The 21,156-nt window shown below is 35.7% G+C and overlaps 2 protein-coding genes and 1 pseudogene across 4 annotated transcripts; all 3 read right to left on the bottom strand.

Annotated features, from left to right (window-relative positions):
• Window positions 1–846: 846 nt before the first annotated feature.
• LOC108473050 (CSC1-like protein At3g21620) lies at window positions 847–4,915 on the bottom strand. 2 transcript variants are annotated; one of them, XM_017774614.2, is made up of 11 exons: window positions 4,348–4,915; window positions 4,115–4,261; window positions 3,872–4,007; window positions 3,554–3,655; window positions 3,371–3,490; window positions 3,200–3,280; window positions 2,770–3,110; window positions 2,449–2,694; window positions 2,024–2,348; window positions 1,699–1,932; window positions 847–1,455 (listed from the first exon to the last, which is right to left on the bottom strand). In XM_017774614.2, the coding sequence occupies exons 1-11, from the start codon at window positions 4,662–4,664 to the stop codon at window positions 1,198–1,200; spliced, it is 2,307 nt and encodes a 768-aa protein (XP_017630103.1). In that variant the 5' UTR covers window positions 4,665–4,915; the 3' UTR covers window positions 847–1,197. The 2 variants fall into 2 exon arrangements, with proteins under 2 accessions (XP_017630103.1, XP_017630105.1); XM_017774616.2 differs by having other exon boundaries at window positions 1,699–1,911.
• Window positions 4,916–10,228: 5,313 nt separating this feature from the next.
• On the bottom strand, window positions 10,229–18,115 carry LOC108471430 (uncharacterized; annotated as a pseudogene).
• Window positions 18,116–18,287: 172 nt separating this feature from the next.
• Window positions 18,288–20,543, bottom strand: LOC108472927 (ribonuclease 3-like protein 3). 2 transcript variants are annotated; one of them, XM_053021134.1, is made up of 3 exons: window positions 19,907–20,543; window positions 19,125–19,271; window positions 18,288–18,772 (listed from the first exon to the last, which is right to left on the bottom strand). In XM_053021134.1, the coding sequence occupies exons 1-2, from the start codon at window positions 20,300–20,302 to the stop codon at window positions 19,146–19,148; spliced, it is 522 nt and encodes a 173-aa protein (XP_052877094.1). In that variant the 5' UTR covers window positions 20,303–20,543; the 3' UTR covers window positions 18,288–18,772; window positions 19,125–19,145. The 2 variants fall into 2 exon arrangements, 1 of the variants encoding a protein (XP_052877094.1); XR_008274148.1 differs by lacking the exon at window positions 18,288–18,772 and adding an exon at window positions 18,859–19,020.
• Between the last annotated feature and the right edge of the window lie 613 nt (window positions 20,544–21,156).

Genomic DNA, 21,156 nt, shown 5'->3' with positions numbered 1-21,156 from the left:
GTTTAAAAAATTGTACATGAGTTTTTTTTTTTTGGGGGGGGGTTTCCAAAGAAAATTTTCTAAAATTCAGAACAAATTTATTAAACAAAAGATAAAAGGAGAAGACACAAGTCATCTGAGTTCTCACCGTCGAAGAGGGAGAGACGCCGACACTGGTGATGGTTCTCGGTTGGAAGCTTTGTAAAGATACCTTTGGCTGTAAAGTTATTAAAATTTGGTTGGAAAAGTAAAATCTGAAGATTTTAAAATTTAACCCCCGAAATAAAAATTAAGAAAGAAATTTCTCTTCATTGCTTTCTTTAATTATCATTTACAATGGTATCAGAATGGGGCCGAGGGTGAGGAGAATTCAACCACTTAAAACCTCCTAAAGACCTCACACATATACAGTGCGGGAGTGAACCAATATCTAACAATCGACCTTCTAAGGCTTAGTTTGGATGGGCGGTGTGTTTACCTCTGATGAGGTTAAAAATAGCGGTGGCGGTGAGATTAGTTACTGTAGCGATGAGATTAGATCTTTAGCGATGAGATTAGAAACAATGATGGAGTGTGTGTTTGGATTCAAACGCAAATTGTAGCAGTGAGGTGAAAATAAAAATGACTATTAAGGACATCATATTAGAATTGATATATAATAGAAGTTTTAAATTATTTTACTTATATAAAATTATTAAAATATGTGAATTTATAAATTCATTTAATAAAATATTAAAATGTATCTTTTAATATTTTATTATAAATATTTTAATGAATTATATAATCAATTTAAATTATTTATTAGATAAAATGATAATAATTTTTAACTTTTTATAGTTAAATATTCTTTTATAACAATAATAAATATTATTTTCGTAAATAGTAACATTATAGTTGAAGAGCTTTCGTAGTTATCTGTCAATGAATTTGGTTATTTTCTTCCCAAATCTGAAAACAAATAAGATTGGGGAATAACTTAGGCCAAAATTTAAAGGATAAAATGGTAAAATGATATAAATAGAAGTATGGGTATTTTCTCAGTTGCCTTTAACTGCTGCTCTTTGCTTTAGTCCCGTTTCACTATTGCAGTGAGATTGCAGTGAGATTGAATTTCTTTTTCACTACACTAGACTGGTGAATCAAGCAGCAGACTAGTGAGGTTGAGTACCCAATTGTACTTCACTGGTGAAAAAAGCTCATCCAAAGGCAGCCTAAGTCTTAAGGTTTTAGACATTCATCGTTAACTTGGTCTAGGGAGAGCAATGATCCACCGTCTTTACTAGGCATTGGAGTAAACCTTTTCGACGTGCGTTTTGTTGCAACCAGTGCTGGGGAACGCTCCCACTCACTCTCACTCTCACTATCACTGCCATCCGCAGATTTGAAAACCGGGTGGATATACGCATTTTGAAGGAACCCTTTCAAGTTCAAGTTTGCTTCCTTTGCTCGCTCCAATGTATCTTTCATCATTGCTTCCTGGAATAAACCCAGAAGAGTTGCTATGAATTCCAGTTGTAATATAATGTGTACATAAAGGAAAAAAAAAAAAAAACCCTTTTACTTCGTTTCCCTTTTATAAGTAATGCAAAACTTGGAGTTTAGCCTAATTGATTATCATCCCCCACGTATGAAGTTCAAATATTCGCATTTGCAACGGAAAAATAGAAGCACCAAAGAAATACCAAAATCTTGCTTCTAATTTAGATCAGTACAACTAACCTGTAAAGGATATCTAACGAAAGCTGGTTCATAACGCCCTTTGCAGAATCTGTGGAAGCATATGGTCAATACGGGAAGGGTGATAAGCAATGGAGTCGACTGAGAAGCTTCATTAGTGCTCAATAATCCCATTAGTAGCAGCTGTGAGACGATTAAGGCAGCAACGACACGGACATGAACATCAGGCCAGAATGCTGCAGCACTTTCATATTCCTGATGGTAAACATTTATGATCTACAAGTTCATTTCGGTATGTATTAGAGCAAGAATTTCTAGGAGAAAATGGAACAAACAGTTGGCATAAGGATATTAGTTTAGTTGTTACCTGATGACGGTATACGACATAAGCCAAGGCAAAGAATACTGTTATGAAGGGAAGCAGTATCGGAGTCACCACAGCATAAACAAGACCGAGTAGGAAGTAAAGTTGTATTTGAGGTTCGCCGGTATTAAAGCCAACGGTCCCGGGATCCATTGCTTCTTCCCGGTCCTTTTCGGTCTTAACCAAGAAGGAATTCTTTAAGTGGTAGATTATCAGGGGCTTCAACCTCAGTATCTCCCCAGCAACTCCGGCCCAACCATCAACCATTATATAAGTAATGAAGAATGTTGCCTTCATTGGAATTGAGACCCCAATTGTCTTTGGTATCCTACAAGGAGACATGTAAGGCAATGGCAAACAGAGAGGATGGTCATAAGCTAATCGAGCAATTGTACTATAAATTACAAGGCATATATATGAGAACGTACTGACTAGTAGATTGGTGGATAAAATGATTAAGTTGCTGAAACGCAGTTCCGGTTATTATGCTCCCAAGAAAAACATTAATAAATTGGAAGAAATAATATCTACTTGCAGATCTCCTTTCCAGAGCAGATAGGCTAATAAATCCTTCGAACTTTGACATCATCATCAATATAGTAGGCAGCAACAAAAGAAATATCTTCAGAGCAATCCCAGGAAGAAAACCTTGGATGAATGACTTTATGAATTTCCTGCATGAAACATGGATGTTGGTAATTTATGCTAGGTATGAGCAGAAAGAAGATGAAGAAGAAAAAGGAACTCACACTTCAATTATGGGTTTGAGGAAGGGAAGCGCTTTCTCAATGCTCTCAATGTTAGCAAGCGATTGTACAATAGCTATAGGGATCATGAAAAAGAATGTAAGAAAGAAAAATGCAATGGCAGCAATAAGCCTTCGAATTGTGAGAAAAACAAATGGAATGGCTAGGTTTTCCCAGTAAACATCTCGTGGTTCAGGAGCCCACTCGGTCAGCCACGTAGTTGGGTTCCTAGATTGTTGGGTTTGTGCACACACAGCAGCTCCCCATCGAGTTTTGAAGGAAACGAATGCTGCTGGCATGATTGATTTTGTGTTGCTACTAACCTTCTCTCTCTCACCACATATCTGACAACAGTCATTAAAGGAACAGATACTTAAGCCCATACTTCCATATTATTACCACTGTTACTATAATCTAACCAAATGCTACTTACATCTCTAGATAATCTCTCAACAATGGATGTATAAAAATCGATTGCATCTACTCTGTTTCCCCAAAGGCCAAGGAAACCAGTCTGCTTGATGGAGAGAAACTCATCAAATGAACTTTGTTTTGAGTTGAATATTAAACTAAATATTTTACCAAAAAAAAAAAAAATGAGTACCTTCAATGAAGGTCTCTTTAAGGGATTCCTTTTGTATTTATTTTGATAGAAGTCTAGCCAATTCTGAATTTTCTTCTTCTCATTGACCAATTCTGAGAGCTTGTTAGCGTTGTAAACAAGCTGCAACAAAGAAAAGGTTATGGCGGATGATATGATTTTTAATGTTGATGTAAGAGACCAAACCTGGTGACTGAGATAGTGATGTGGATGGTTGACAAGGAAGAAATGTTGGACAAGATCAGTAACTGATTCATCGGGATCAGGTGGGACGTTTCTGACCAGTACCTTTATACCAACAAAATGATGTCACAGAACAAGAACTGGACTTCATTCTTTATCATAATTTAAATCTTCATAGCAGTAGGATTCTCTTAAACCCCACATAATTACTTATCTGCTTCAATGTGAGTGGGTTCAAAAGTAGACTTTATAAAAATTCACCTTATTTATCAAATCTAGACTTGATTCTCTTATGAAAGAAGTAATAGAAATAGAGGTTACTGTAAATTGGTCAGGGCGTCGTTGGTCCGACGCAAGGAAATGCAATCTCATAGCTGCCACTATCTCATACTCTCTTTTCAAAACGTAGCATGTCCAAAACGTAAAGCAATATGCCAGTACTAAATGCGTCCAAAACCTACAGTTAATAATTAAAAAAAGAAGAAGAACGAAGCAACAATTTATTTTGTCATATGATTATTTAGAAAACTAATTCAACTAGTAAAGTGTAGTGAGAAAGCATACTTATGCGATCCAATCGGAATATTTGATATAGAGATCTTATCTATATCGCTGTATGTTAAACCCGAATGCTCCAATGTATTATTGCTCCAATTAACTGGAATCGTCACCGTAAATGCTATCAATGCTATGGGACCAAATATTTTAAGCCTGCCACCAAACCAACATCCCACTAGCCCCATCATGATCAAAACCAATTTCTGATTTATTACTAGTGTTTCAATACAAATACATACCCCAACAAGTAAATCCTCAAGTAAACAGCTGAATCCAATCCGGCATGGTCGATCAGCTCAGGCTCCGGCATTTGGAGTGCGGCAGGCATCCAGTTCAGAAACCTGGTGTATGACCTCAGGTCCAAGTTCACGAACTTGCTTGCAAACGCACTTCCATTCACCAAAGGACTGCTTCTTAAGCCTTTGATATACCATTTGGGGAAGTAAACCCTGTCATTCACTGGTTGAATCCGAAGCATTGCAAATGCTAAAAAGAAAGCGAATGCTGTGAGAATATTGATAGCTGCTGCAACCCCGATATCGTTTAGAGTAGCCATGTTTTATTTGCTTCAACGATCAACAAACACCACTTTCCTGGAAACTGAGAAAAAAAAATTAAATAAAAAGGAGAGAAAATCAAAGGTGTGTGAAAAGGAAATCAAGTGGAAGGTTAAGATATGGTGGTGGGATTTGCACATTCCATCTTTGTCTGTTTTCTGTAAAGGCAAAGGATCAGAGTATAAAAGGAAACAGAGATATCAGGTCAGGTAGGAAGAATTTATTTATTTATTTATTTTTAACATCAACTGATGCAGGGGAGCAGTTTTTCCTTTTCTTTCTTTTTTTATTAAATATTATATTACATTGTACATTGATTGGTGGTAACGAAGAAGACATAACGGTTGTTTGTCGGGTCAAAGTCGCATTTGGTTTTTTAATACTGAAAATCAAATAAATCGAGTTAATCACTTAAATAGAATATAAATCAAATCTATTTAGAAAATCAAATAAACCAAAATGAATTTTTTGGTTTTTGATATTTTAATTGAAAACTAATTCTAATTAATACTTATAATTTTATTTCACATAATTATCTTCTTTATTCATCGTATCACTTTTATATTTAATTTTATTTCAAATTCATTATGAAAATATTAAAATTAAATCAAACCATTTTAATCAACTCAAAAATATTATTTTCTTACATAATAAAATTCTTCCTTTAATATATGCTATTGCTACTATTAACTGTTATATATATATAGTTTTAATATAGGCTTGAAGTAATATATATATAATTTATAATATAAATAATAAAGCGTATATTAAAACTATATTATAAATTATATATATTTATATATATATATATATATTAATTCACATTTTAGGCCATTATCTAAAGCGTATTAACTATTAAGGTATTCTTGTTGTTTTAATATCAAAACTATATTATGAAGAAATAACATAATTATATTTAAATTATAAGTATCGTAAATTTTTTTGCATGAACCCAAAAATTTAGTCAATTTGAGCTGTATAAAATTATATATATATATATATTGATTTATGAAAGTTTGGATTGAATCCAAACAATCCATCTCTTTCTTAATTATAAAAACTTTAAAATATTCATTTTTATTGTTTAAAATTATTACCTTTATCTAAATTTAATAGAATAAAATTAGATGCTAAATGGGGTATAATTTTTTAATATATCAAATAAGCCTTATTTTAAAATAAATTTTCATTTCAATGAAAAATTAAGTAGGAAATAAAATTAAATCGTTTTATTGAATCGAAAATTACTAATTTATATATATATATATATATATATGGTTAAATATCACTTTTACTCTCTAATGAAACCGATTAACATTTTCAATTAATTTTAACGTGATTTTATTAGGAATGAGGAAAAGTGAAACCAATGAATTTCAATTCCATCTGATTCGATAGTGTTAAGTTTTAATCAAAATGATCAACAAAAGAATAAAAGAGAATTTTTTGTGTTTGAAAACTCAAAAACAGAAGCAAATTTTGGATGAACAATTGAGAGAACAAATTGGCAACTCTCATTACTTGAATAGTTTAAATTATATATACATAAGTAGAAGGATTACATTGAAAGAAAACAAAGCTTGCTTGTGCAAGTAAATAAGCTGTTAAACCAACATAATGACTACCTAAAACCTACCAAATCAGCTAAGTATCTGGTTAATCCTTAGCAAATACAAAAGTTACATTAAAAACAACAAAAATTCAACTATCACAGGTACTAATTAACCCTGATTACATAGTGGACAAAAGCGTACAGCTACTGGATTGCTTGGTCACTTGCATGCTGCTACTGGACTGCTTGGTCACTTGCATGCTGCTGCATTTCATCCGGATTACTTGTATGCTTGTGCATGGTTGCATGGCAGATTGCATGTTGCTGCTTTAGTTGCCATCTTTGAACACTCATCCTTGGCTACTAAGCAACTAATTCCAATTTCCTTTCTCAAACACTCAAATCTTGCAGCAGCCAATGGCTTGGTCAAAATATTAGCAAATTGATCCCTTGAACAGCAATGGACCAAGCTAATCTCCTTTGTCAATTCAGCCTAATTCACAAAAGTGATATCTAATATTAAAATGCTTCGTTTTGCCATGGAACATAGGGTTCTTGGAAATTGCTACAGCTGACTGATTGTCAACTTTGATCTCAATTGCCTCTGCTTGATTAGCATTCAAATCATTTAGTAGCTTTCTAAGCCAAATAGCCTAATTAACAGCAGTAGCAGCTACGATGTATTCAGCTTCTGCAGTGGATTGAGCTACTATCTGTTGTTTCTTTGAATCCAGCTGAAAACACTTGAACTTAGAGTGAAGAAGTAGCTTGATGTACTCTTCATATCATCAATTGAGCTAGCCCAATCACTGTCTGAATAACCAACAAGCTTTAGCTCCTCTTCTCTTTCAAACTTCACACTAAAATTTAAGGTTCCTTTGACATATCTTAGAACTCTTTTAGCAGCTTTAAAATGTGCAACAATGCAGCAGTAGCATGAATCTCGAGAGAAGGCTAACTGCATACATGATGTCTAGCCTTGTTGCTGTCAAATAGAGTAGGTAACCAACCAAGCTCTTGTACCCCTTTTCATCCACTCAGTCATGCTCACTGGTGCTTGACAGTTTCTTTCCTAGTGCAACAGGAGTGCTAGCAGGCTTGCACTTTGACATGCTGAATTTGCTTAGAACTTTCAGTGCAAATGCTTGTTGGCTTATGAAAATGCCTTGCTCTTCCTGATTTACCTCCATACCAAGGAAGTATGTCATTAAACGAAGATCAGTCATCTCAAAAATGTCTTGCATTTGCTTTTTAAAGTCTTCAATCAGCTCACCTTTACCGCCAATTACTAGCAAGTCATCAACATACAAGGATACAATCAGCAAAGTCTCTTCTCTAACCTTCTTAACATAAAGAGTAGGCTCACTTATGCTCTTTGTGAACTCGAGCCTTGAAAAATAGGCATCTATCCTGTCATACCAAGCCCTTGGTGCCTGTTTTAGGCCATATAAGGCCTTCTTGAGCTTGTAGACTTTGTGTTTCTTACCAGGGACATTAAAATCTTCAGGCTGTTCAATGAAGATTTCTTCCTTGATAAATCTATTCAGAAATGTGATTTGACATCCAATTGATGCACTTTCTACTATTTCTAAGCTGCCAAGGCAAACAATAGCCTTATGGTGTCCAACCTTGCAACAGGTGCAAAGATTTCAAAGAAATCGACTCCTTGCTGCTGACAATATTCCTTCATAACCAACCTGGCGTTGTGTTTGTTCAGTGACCCATCTGCATTGTTCTTGGTCCTGAACACCCATTTGACACCAATAACTTTTCTATTTGCTGGTCTATTAACTAGCTCCCAAGTGTCATTCTTGTGAATTATTCTCAATTCAGCTTCCATAGCTTCTTGCCAGTAGCTCTCTTTTACAGCTTCATCATAGTAGGAGGGCTTAACCATGGTCACAACATACCTTTCATAGATATCTGTTAATGTCCTAGTACCTCTAACAGGTGCATCATCATAATCATCTTCAGCTTTAGCTTCAATCTCAGCATACTGCAAGTTAAGGCCATTCTGATCTTCCTCAAGCAGACTTGTATCAGTTCCATCCCATTTCCATCAGCTTGCTTCATTAAACTTCACATCCATGCTCACCCTAATCTTCTTGGTCGATGGATCAAAGATCCTATAACCCTTCTTCACACCGCTATAGCCAACAAACACTCCTGGCATGGACCTATTTTCCAGCTTAGTTCTCCTCTCTGCTGGCACCAGTGCATAGCACAAATAGCCAAACACCTTCAAGTGTGAGACAGTTGGTTTTTGTCCAAACCAAGCATCAAAAGGTGTCTTGCCCTTAACTGCATTTGTTGGAAGTCTATTCAATAAATAGACAGATGTGTTTACAGCCTCAGCCCAAAAATTATTAGGCATTTTGGCCTCAAACAGAAGGCACCTAGCTATATCGAGGACTGTCCTATTCTTCCTCTCACAAATACCATTCTGCTGTGGTGTGTAAATGGTAGTCAGTTGGTGTTGTATCCCAGCTTCATCACATATCTTTTGAAACCTCTGAGACACATATTCGGTTTCATTATCTGATCTTAAGCATTTCAGATTGCAACTGGCTTGGTTTTCAGCCAATGCCTTGAATTTGCAAAAGAAATCAGCTGCATCTGACTTTTGTTTCAAGAAGTTTACCCAACAAAACCTGGTGCAGTCATCAATGAACAGTGCAAAATATCTACTGCCATTCAAGGAGGTGGTCTTCATAGGTCCACAGATGTCTGTATAGACCAGTTGGAGCTTGTTTTGAGCTCTCCAAGCTTTGTTGATAGGGAAAGGCAGTTTGGTCTGCTTTCCAAGTTTACAGATCTCACACACATCCTTCTTAGGCTCGATCTTAGACATATCTTCAACCAAATTCATTTTTTGTAGCAAGCCAAGTGACTTGTAGTTCACATGCCCCAACCTTTTGTGCCACAAACTTGATCCATCAGCCTAAGCTGCATGTACTCTTGGTTCTAGCTGATTCACATCCAAAAAGAAGGTTCGATCATTCATGGCTACTGTTGCTAACACTTGGTCAGTAACATCTTTGATCATACAAGTTTTACCTTCAAAAGAGAGAGAGTAACCCTTCTTCAATAGCTGACCAACATTTAGCAAATTTTGGCCAATGCCAAGCACATAAAGAACCTAAGAAATGGTTTTGTTACCTGACTTGGTGCTAATCACAGCCTTGCCCTTGCCTTTGGCCTCGAGGAGCTCAACATTCCCAATTCTGACTTTGGACACAGAGGTGGTGTCTAGCTCCTTGAACATGCTTTTGTCAAAAGCCATGTGGTGAGTACATCTACTATCAATCAGCCATATCTTTTTGACCTTGCTCGAGCTTGCAAAACAGGAGGCTGTGAAGACATGCTCTTCCTGTGCTTCAACATCCTCAGCAGCCTGAGCTTGATTTTGGTGTTGTGGCTATACTTTTGGTTTATTTTTGCACACTTTTTCAATATGGCCAAGTTGTTTGCAGCCTTTACATTGAATGTCTAGCCTGTACCAACAGTTTTTTCAAGATGAGTAGTCTTATTACAATGAGCACAAGGTGGAAACTTCTTCTTGGCAGCATCTTTCTTGCTTTTCTCTTTCTGTTCTGTCCAAGGCTTCTTGCCTTCGAAACTTGAGCTCACGCTTGAGCTTTCTCTGCCTCTGGCCTGAAAAGCCCTTTCAGAATGCTCCTCCATTCTGTTTGCTCTTCTTTGCTCTTGTGCATAGAGAACATTTATCAAATCTGTCAAGGGAATAGCTGATAGGTCCCTCGAGTCCTCCAAAGAAAAGATCTTTGATTTATACGTATCTGGCAGGGTTGTTATGACTTTCTCAACTACCTTTTGGTCACTAAAATCATCTTCAAGCAGTCTTATACTGTTGACTATGGCCATGATCTTGTCAGCATACTGCTTGATAGTTTTTGATTCCTTCATCCTCAAATTCTCGAAGTCCCTTCTCAAGTTGATTAGCTTCTATTGCTTGGTCTTTTTTGATCCCTGAAACTCTTCCTTGAGTTTGTCTCAGGCCTGCTTTGGAGTGTCACAGGCTATTATCCTTGTGAAGATCACATCTGAAACTCCACTTTGAAGGCATGACATGGCCTTGTACTTCTTGGCACAGTCTAAATTATGCTGCCTAATCTGAGCTATGGTCGAATTAGCTCTCAAAGGTGGTGGTTCTGTGTCATTCAGAACAACCTTCCATAGGTCATGTGCCTGCAGGTATGTCTTCATTTTCACAGCCCAGATGTTGTAGTTTTCACCAGCAAAAACAGGTGGAGGAGGTGGTGAAAAGCTCATCTTTGCAGCAACGAAACAAACCAACAAAAGCAACTCATGCTTCTCTTCTTTCAAACGCGAGTCAATCACAAAACAACGTACAACCAAGGCCTTCAAAGACAATAGGCTCTTGATACCATTTGTTAAGTTTTAATCAAAATGATTAACAAAACAATAACATATAAATTTTTGTGTTTGGAAGCTCAAAAACAGAAGCAAATTTTGGATGAACAATTGAGAGAACAAATTGGCAACTCTCATTACTTGAATAGTTTAAATTACATGTACACAAGTAGAAGGGTTACATTGAAAGAAAACAAAGCTTGCTTGTGCAAGTAAATAAGTTGTTAAATCAGCATAATGACTACCTAAAACCTACCAAATCAGCTAAGTATTTGGTGAATCCTTAGCAAATACAAAAGTTACATTAAAAACAACAAAAAGTCAACTATCATAGGTTCTAATTAACCCCGATTACATAGTGGAAAAAAGCGTACTACTGCTGGACTGCTTGGTCACTTGCATGCTACTGCATTTCATCCGGGTTACTTGCATGCTTGTGCATGGTTGCATGGCAGATTGCATGTTGCTGCTGTAGTTGCCATTTGAACAGATAGGATATATATATATATATATATATACTGAAAATGGAGTTTAAGTGGGACTGGATTCATTTTAAAATTAGTGTGGGATGTGAATTAGGATAAACCCATCCCGATTTGTCTCAAGATATTTACAATTTTACCTTCCATTATATTTATTTTCTTTGCATTCTGCATCTGCCTTCACCATATTCAAATATCTTATCAATGCAAAACTGCAACAATTGACATCTGTTGGGGGCTTGGGGGCTTAAGGGTTTCTCCCTTAACATTGAAATTAAGTTATTTTCTTTGCATTTTCTTCAGTTTTTCTTGCATAAATTAAAGCTGTTAAAAGATGACTGATATTTATTAGCTCATGTCTTAATATTCATTACTGCAATATTATTTTTTAATTGAAAGCACCTTGATCAAAGGAAATAGTAAAGGTGAAAATAATTAGAGAACAAGAAATTTTAATTACATTCATCAACTATTGACTCAAAAACCCAAAGAAAATTTCTTGCTCTTAACGTTTATAATTGTTGTGACAGAAAGCATACATTTTTGGGTCATATACTATTTTAAATTTTTTTTATATTTACATAAACGTATCAATAATTCACATTATACTTCTTTTTTTTTTTTTGCATTTTCATATTTTATGCTATATTTCACTCATTTTCTCATATTATTTAATCAGGTCTTATCTAAATTTACACTATCACTGGGATCAAGCATCACATCAATAATCCCTAGCTGTTAACAGCCAGACAAACATGAAATGACAAAACAAACAAAATGACAAGTTCCTAAGCTGATATCTCACCTTTGAAGTCCGACCAAGCTTTAAGGGACTTTACTCCCCAACCGAAAAGCAACTATGCTACAAATCTGCCTTTCCCAGGGCCACCATCTCTTGCAAGTTGCAGTTGAGATTGTTCTGTACTCCGACTTCTCATCATGGACAATTATATACCATTTGTAGAAATACTGACTGATGAAGTTTCTCAACCCACATTAGTATGTGAAACTACATAAAAAAACAATACCATTCACATGATACATATCTTGTATATTGCATAATTCTTGCACTATACACAAATAATCACATATCTGTTTTCTTTCATTCATGCATATATATGTCAACAGCTACATAATGATTTTCCTTTTTACCTGCAAAATAAGAGCTAACTTTGGATGGCGATGTTGGCCTGACATTCGTTCTGGTGAACTTCAATCAGGTGGATGTCCATGTCTTTCAACATTATAGAACGTCCACAAGAATTGCACGGAGCAGTCCTTGAGCTACAAATGCTTTCATGCTCTGAAAGTCCTTTTAATCTGTCATGAGCATCCATAGCGGAGCTTCCAGCTTGAACCATGTCTCCACAAAATTGACATGTATTTATGCGCAGTGAGCAATCTGAGGCTTGGTGTTGCATCTGTCTGAGCAATCTGAGGCTTGGTGTTGCATCTGTCCATGTAAAAAGAAAGTAAGAAAAGTTTTCTAGATCAACAAGAAATGAAATCTGCAATTAGTCTTTCCAATTTCCAGCCACCCAGTTCTCAATTTTCTCATCTTGATACAAGTTAAAAATTTTCTACTGAAGAAAATATATATCAACATTTATTATTTAGTTTTAATTTACTAATAGGGATCAACTTGTTTACCTGATGGATCCCCTTAAATATACAATATCCAGAACCTCGTGCTTTGAAAAGGACAAACCAAAATGTTTAAGTGAGTTTCTAGAAATTTTACAATGGGGTGTCAGTCATCAAAGGTTGTCTTTTATGAACACTTCCAACTATTTCAAACCTTTCATTTTGCTAGACAAATCTAGAACATATCGACAGCACTAGCATCTCCTAATGTTTAATAATGTACTTTGTATTAGCAACCTAACAAAACACCTAAAACTTAATTTACAATAAGTATTCACGCTTGGTACTAATCATCATCAGCCAGCTTAGAGGGGAGCTAGTGGGCTGGCATCTCATCCTGTTACTGGCACAGAATGAGACGCTCTAATAAAAGTAACGCATTATGCAACATTCTCAAAGAACTGGAACAACAGTTACCGGATTCATGAATTAGCTTCTGTTCCACTTCTGAAAGAAATTTTAAAGAAGTGGAAGTAATATTGCGCTAGTTAATTAAAAAAAAAGTTAAAAATAAATTTTCTGAAGAAAAGAGTGGCCTGCCATGTCTTTCTTCTCAAGGGCTACTCCACAAGACACCTAAATGGGTCATGAAACACTTTCATGTGCTTCTCTATCTCTCCCAGTTGAAAAGGTTGCCCACATTTGTCTCAATGCACATGATTTTTGGCATCCTAAATCCTAAGTACGGTTCCACAATCAACATATGGACAAACAACATTATGTCTACTATTGTTGAAGTTGGCTTGCATGCAGCATATGAAGCAGCCAAGGAGCAACCATGCAACACAAGTTATGCGGATGAAGCATATGCAACTGCAAAAGATTAAGCTGTTGTAGTGTCACCAGATGAAGTATAGAGAAGCAGATCAAGCCATACTTTCAGTACATGAAGTATGCATGCAGATGCTAAAGCACATTACTGCTATCGTATTTCATTCTGTTTAGTTACCTTAAATATTGTTTTGTAATTTAGTCAGATTTGAACTAAGTTGACATTGTTTTTTGATGTAATTAGGTACTGATGGACTGATAAATCAATTTAACTTTGTGTACAAACAATGTTTTACAAATTTCAATGTTGCTTAGTGGTAGTAGGTGTTTGTTTAGGTGAAATTTGTTCATTTTGACTAGCTTGTGTGGGTATATGTATTGGCTTTTAACCTTCATTCAATGTAATGAAAATTCATTAGAATTTCATCCAAAAATACTCTCTCTTTCTTTACTTTCATTCTGTTTATCAAGCTCAAATCACTTGACTTAAATTTTAAGTTCTTTTCATTCTTTATCCGGATTTATTACATTGTTGCTTAAGTTCCAGACTGAGCTTCATACTTCCTTTAGATAAATTGTCAAAAACCCCAACAATTGGTATCTAAAGCCAAATTCTTAGTAGACTTGTAGAACCATGTCTTCATCAGGATTTTCACCAACGCCACCAGTGTTCAATGGAGAAGGCTACCACATATGGGTAGTAAAAATGATGACCTACCTACAGACATTTGACCTATTGGAGGTTGTTAACTCAGATGTTGAACCAGTACCTCTTAGAGCCAATCCAACAGTGGCTCAGATCAGACAACATTCAGATGAAAGAACCAAAAGGCATAAAGCCATGTCTTGCATCCAGAATTATGTGTCAGATGTGATCTTTACAAGGATCATGGCCTATGAGACACCAAAGCAGGCCTAGGACATGTTGAAGGAGGAGTTCCAAGGGATTAAAAGAACAAGGCAACAACAACTTTTGAATTTGAGAAGGGAGTTCGAGAACTTGAAGATGAAGGAGGAAGAAACTATCAAACAATATTCAAATAGGATTATGGCTGTGGTAAACAGCATAAGATTGCTTGGAGAACAGTTTAGTGAAGTAAGGATAGTGGAGAAAGTGATCTCAACCTTACCAGAGAGGTATGAGGCAAAAATATCATCCCTAAAAGATTCAAGGGATCTGACCAGCATCTCATTGACAGAGCTGATCAATGCCCTTTATGCTCAAGAGCAAAGGAGAGCCAGCAGACAGTAAGAGCATCGTGAATGTGCCTTCCAAGCCAAAAGTAGACCAGCCTCAAACTCCTCTACATACAAGGGGAAGAAAACCTGGTCAAATGAGCCTAAAATAGATAGTGAAAAAAGATATCCACCCTGCCCACACTGCAAAAGGGTAAGTCATTCGGGTGAAGTATGTTAGTTCAGGCCTGATGTGCAGTGTAAATTCTGCAACAGCATGGGCCATGCTGAAAAAGTCTGTAGAAACAAAGGCAGACAGAGGCCAAATCAAACTCAACAGCCAAGAGTTGAAGCTCAAATGGCAGAAGAAGAAAGTGATCAAGAAGAACGAGTCTTTGCTATCTCTTGCTCATCAAAAACCATAGAAGGATGGCTAATTGACAGTGGTTGCACAAACCACATGACCCCTAATGCCGCTATCTTTAAGACAATTGACAGAAGCTTCAAAACAAGGGTGAAGGTTGGAAATTGACACTTCATCAAAGCTGAAGGCAAATGAGATTTGCTGATAAACACTCCTACAGGTACCAAACTTGTTACAAATGTCTTGTTGGTGCCTGAAATTGATAGAAATTTGCTTAGCATTGCTCAACTGCTTCAAAAAGGATATTCAGTAGTATTTAAAGGCAAAGAATGCTTGATCAGTGATTCAAATAGATCCAAGCTCATGTTAGTGACCATGGCTGACAAAAGCTTTGTTGTAAACATGCCACAAAGGTAATCTCCTCAAGGGACGCATCAGGTTAGACCATCGAGTTTGGATTTAGAACCTTTACATTACCGACCCATTATTGATCATAGTAGTCCTAAGCTTGGAGATCGTCATTCACCAAGAGGTGTTACACAATCTGATCCATTGAACCAAAAGAAGCTTGGCACTCGTATTGCAGATTTAGAATCTCAACTGAGGCAAGTACAAGAATAACTGAAGAATCTCAAAGACCGATTGGCTTTAGTAGAAGCTGCAAAGAAAAAAGTGCTACAAGAGTTAGAAAATAAGGCTAAAAAGCTAAAGCTCGGGAAACTATTGAAGTTAACGATAAGCTTTCTCTGAAAAGAACTCGAGATTCTAAGAAATCAGATTGTAGCATCAAAGATAAAGTCTCTGAAGATTTTGCAATAGATCAAACTGAAGCTGATCAAAATGGTCCTGAAATAGACATTGATGATGAACCAGTCAGAAGCAGTAGACCATTGGCTGAGATTTATGAGAGAGCTCAAATGGTTGCAGTTGAACCAAGCAACTTTGAAAAAGCTGAAGCTCAACAATGATGGAAGCAGGCCATGCTCGATGAGATAAGCATGACCTACAAGAATCAGACTTGGGATCTTGTTCCTAGACCAGCAAACAAGAAGGTTATTGGACTGAAGAGGGTGTTTCAAGCCAAGCAAAATGCTGATGGTAGCTTGAACAAACTCAAAGCAAGGCTGATTGTAAAGGGTTCAGTTAGAACTATGCAACATGCAAGCCAAGGAGGAGTGTTGAAGTTGGCTTGCATGCAGCATATGAAGCAGCCAAGGAGCAAACCATGCAACACAAGTTATGCAGATGAAGTATATGTAACTGCAAAAGATTAAGTTGTTGTAATGTCACCAGATGAAGTATAGAGAAGCAAATCAAGCCATACTTTCAGCACATGAAGTATGCATGCAGATGCTGAAGCACATTACTGCTATCGTATTTCATTCTGTTTAGTTGCCTTAAATATTGTTTTGTAATTCAGTCAGATTTAAACTAAGTTGACATTGTTTTTTGATGTAATTAGGTGCTGATGGACTAATAAATCAATTTATCTTTGTGTACAAGCAATGTTTTACAAGTTTCAATGTTGCTTAGTGGTAGTAGGTGTTTGCTTAGGTGAAATTTGTTCATTTTGACCAGCTTGTGTCTGGTATATGTATTGGCTTTTAGCCTTAACTCAAGGTAATGAAAATTCATTAGAATTTCATCCAAAAATACTCTCTCTTTCTTTGCTTTCATTTTGTTTTTCAAGCTCAAATCTCCTGACTTGAATTTCAAGTTCTCTTCATTCTTTATCCGGATTTATTACGTTGTTGCTTAAGTTCCAGACTGAGCTTCATACTTCCTCCAGATAAATTTTCAAAAACCCCAACAACTACAGTATGCTTCATAGAGCGCTATAATCCTACTTGGTACAAAATGCTTGCAATTCCGACACTCCAAAGTATCCAGCTCCATCAAAGATGAATATATACATGGCTTGTTGGCCCACCTTACGCTTGCTGTTCTCCTGAACATGCACTGAAACTTGGTACTTGGTTGTTCCTTTGAAGCCATAGACAGCAAGGCTGTAAGTACCAGCACCTAAGTTCCTATCTTTGGAACTTAGGATCAAAGTCTTTGAACAAAAATTATAGGAAGACCATTCGTGTTAGTGTTGGTTTGGGAATATAAGGGGATGCTTCGATATATAAAGATCGGTATCTCCACCATTTGTCTCGGTATCTATCTTTACCTATCTCCACCATTTGTCTCGGCATCTATCTTTACCTCTAGATTGACATCATCACAGGCAATTTTTTCCTAGGTATTTTCACCAATTGAGAACTTATAGTACATGTAATTTCCTTCCTGAACCAATCCAAACTCTGATGTACCAAACACAAGTGGTTGTAAGACACACTGATCAGTCCTTTCTACTTCAACACCTAGTTTGACTATATCCAACTCAATACCTATTTCCAGGACAGATATGCTTGTAGAAGGTTTTAGCTTAAGAGCATGTAACCTATATGTCAACTCCCCATATTTAATGGTGAGAACATCATCTTGAGAAAGGGTACCATGCTGACGAAGGCTCGTTTTAAGAATAGCCTTGTGATTGGATAAGTCAGAAAAGCCAATTCCATTGGGTTGAAGTTTAGCATATGTTCCTTTCGCAAGTCGCACATAACGAACCTCAACAAACGGAGCCTTTGGAGTGTCCACAAGGAACAAGTTACTCCATATATAGGGAGGAATTTCGACCAACCCTTCATCTGTTGTGAATTCCAAAACACCTGAATGAGTGGTCCTATTGTTTTCTTTTTCACCATCCTTAGTGACTGAAGAAGACTCTTGATAAACCACTTCCACTCATCCCTCCATACACACATACAATATCAAATCCTTGGTGCATAGTGACATAAAATTGTCTCAATGAAGCTACAGATGTCATCTAAATGCCTAACAATGACAATAAGAAAACAATGGCTGGTCTAGCATAATAACTATCTTAAAAGAATTACTTACAAATTCAATTAAAAAACGAGACATTTTTAAATTAGCCAAATAACCAAAATATATAAGATCGTGTTGATCAAGATTTCAGGCAGGTGGGAGGACGACATTCCTGTTAATTCCGGAACCCATCGTATAAACAAAAGTGGTTAAAATACAAATATTTATAATATAATTTTGAATTGCAAAAGCATTGCATTTTGTTCCAAATTTTTTTAAAACGACAAAAGGTATGGTGGTGTCAAAATTGATATTGATATTGATTCTACTTTAATTTTAGCATAACATTAGATAAACTTCAAAATTTTAAGGTAAAATGTAATTGTTTTTTTGTTATGATGAACAAAAACAAATATTATACTGTCAAGTTTCAATGTGATTGTTGGGAGAAGTTTCAATATGTTTACGATCCCACCATGGTTTTACTATTAAGGATGATAAATATTGCAATTGCAATGGGTCTGTCCTATCCTCAATCTACTATTCTTCACATTGCGTGCTGAATTTCTGAAGATGTGTCGGCTGCAAAACCTTTCAGATGTTCTCTCTTTCAACATATGTGTAGTGGTTTCTCCTACAAAATTGTTGTCGATGATGCTTCCTTGGGCCTTTGATGTGCTTCAGTATCGCAGTCTTCCGTATCAAGCAAATGAGCTTGGATTTCCATTTTTTAACCCCTGACAGCCCACTTTATGCGGTGCTTCTTGTACGTAAGATCGTTTGAGTATGCATACAGATGCAAGGATTGCACATTTACTATGCATATGGGATGTCTTCCATTCGCACGCACTGCTTTCACATAAGTGTAATAAACATTCTTTCACACTTGCTTACCAAAGATAAGAATCACTATCCACTACGACACTATTATGACATTTGTGGAAAAAAAATCCACAGCAATTGTTTTATTATTGTGGAAAAAATTCATTTATCAAAATCGAAAATAAATATACATACAACAGTTATTCGTATCCTCTCACTTTTGTCGAGAAGATCTATTTCTACCCTCATTGTATGGATTGAGTATCCTTAAACACCTATTACAGTATTCAAAAACAAAATTTATATATATGACCACATACCATATTCTAACTACAAAAAAGGTCCGACCTAAGTAAAAATAAGTGAAAGAAATAGGTACCTTCCAAACAACATCAATGGATCAATTGGTGTCAATGAAAACCGCACCGATGGTGGATTCCACAAGATCAGCCAACGCTTTTGGCACGTCAACTAGTCCATTAGAATGTAGTGGATATCGTTGTATTTCTTCAGAAAATTGTCGAATCTGATTATGTTGGGAGAGTTATTATTTGCTAATTTTTATGCTACAAATCAACGGTTGAACACTGGATATGCCTTTGAAGCAATTAACTAAGCTACAAACCTTAGTTTACAACATAATTAAGACAAAAATGGATGATATATATCATAGTCTACGTCAAACATAGTCATGGTAGTCGGCCACTATGTATCAACTGGTTATTATAATATTCCACAATGAACGTGTAATGACAATTACATAACCAAGAGATTACGTCTCTTAGCTTAAAAATTAGGGAGAAATGATTAATATTTTTCTTTTTCTTTTTTTTACTGTACGTAACGAGCCCTTAAAATGAAATTTTTTTATTTATACATTTTTAACAATTTAAATTAGTTACTCGTAAAAAAGCACATTCGAAGATGGTTTCAAACTTTCAACAAACTTAACCACTACGATTATTATGACTGCAAAAATATTCAACACCCTACAAATATTGACTTCGAGTATTTATATTCAAACCAATTTTTTAAAATGAATAAAAATATTTATATAACAAATATACATAAAAGTGAAAAATTGTGAAATTTGGGTTCATCAAACAAATTCCTTTTCTATCTAAAATTAATTTTATTCAAAAAAGAGTTTCGATTGCTTACTTGTTCTTTGAGAAGAGGTTTCTTATGGCGCAAATAGCGATGCAAACCATGTTTGACGGCGGCACGAGCCAACTTTTCGGTATCGACATTGGCGGCTCGTAGCCTAGTCAAAGCCCCCGGTGGCAAATCAGGGTATTCAAAAAACTGCTGTTTGGTGAAGAGTAAATTAAGGACAGAATCTCCCACGTACTCTAACCGCTCATTGGAGAAACCCAGTCCTAAAGAAGCATGCGTGAAAGCTTCTTCTAATAACCGTTTGTTGTTAAACTCATAGCCCAGAATTTGCTCCACTTCATCCAGACTGGGCAACGGCTGAGTTGATTCCGCGGCTGACTCGCTTTGTTGTTGGATAATCTGCTGCTGCTCTTTGAGAGTTTCTATGGTGATGGCGGTCATCGTAAAAATACACCCAAGGAAAGAAAGGTGTGGATGGATAATAATGAGAGAGAAGGTATTTATTTATATTAAAGACTTTGGATTATAGGTCTTGACAGATTGTATTTATTTATTTGGACATTGGATTATATGGAAAACTTTAGTATAAAAGGGAAATTTTGATTATAAGAACCAACTGGAACCTGCAAATTTGTTTTTTCATATATGGTATGGATATATCACAGTTGTTAGAAAGGGAACTAACTCGGTAGATACATTGACCCAAACTTAATGGTTTCGTGTTTCCTAAGAAAACATACGTTAAACCCTGCCAACGAATTACTTCTTCGGAATGTACAAGAAAAAAAATTACTTGGTTTTGTTTTGTTTTTTTTTATTATTAATTTAATTAATATATGCCTATTCCATTCCATTTTTCCTTCATTTCTAATTATTTTAAGAAGGATCTCGGTATCCACCAAAAAAATCAAATCCATAAAATGAAAAAATTATAAAATTGTAAGACTTACCTTCCAATTATTTCAGATTAATTGAAATCAACATAAATAAAATAGATGAAGCCAAGAAATAAAATTGAGATACTATATATAGTAGATATATTTAATTAGATATGGACATGTATGCAGATATACATTGTATGATAGAAAGATTCATGTTTTTTTTTTCTACCATACTATCGAGTTTTGTAGGATACTGTTAATTCTAGTCCATTCATTTTATTTAAGACATGAGATTTGAATTTTTTTTCTTCAATTCCTTGATAAAAAGTCAGGCTTCATCCAAATTAATCACTTTGACTAATAGATTTTAGGTATATTATAAGTAAAAAAAAGGTAGGAACTAGAATGAACAAC

Source organism: Gossypium arboreum, chromosome 11 (genome assembly GCF_025698485.1).
Source record: "Gossypium arboreum isolate Shixiya-1 chromosome 11, ASM2569848v2, whole genome shotgun sequence".
NCBI lineage: Eukaryota > Viridiplantae > Streptophyta > Magnoliopsida > Malvales > Malvaceae > Gossypium > Gossypium arboreum.
The sequence above is the reverse complement of the archived record's forward strand: the minus strand, read 5'-3'. Positions and strand labels throughout refer to the sequence as shown.

Coding starts and splice junctions, on each gene's coding strand:
- LOC108473050 (XM_017774614.2), bottom strand. CDS start 4,664: ATGGCTACTCTAAACGATATCGGGGTTGCAGCAGCTATCAATATTCTC. Junction 4,008..4,114: donor ATTCCGATTGGATCGCATAA/GTATGCTTTCTC, acceptor TATTAACTGTAG/GTTTTGGACGCATTTAGTAC. Junction 3,491..3,553: donor ATCACTATCTCAGTCACCAG/GTTTGGTCTCTT, acceptor TCTTTGTTGCAG/CTTGTTTACAACGCTAACAA.
- LOC108472927 (XM_053021134.1), bottom strand. CDS start 20,302: ATGACCGCCATCACCATAGAAACTCTCAAAGAGCAGCAGCAGATTATC. Junction 19,272..19,906: donor AACCTCTTCTCAAAGAACAA/GTAAGCAATCGA, acceptor CAACATAATCAG/ATTCGACAATTTTCTGAAGA.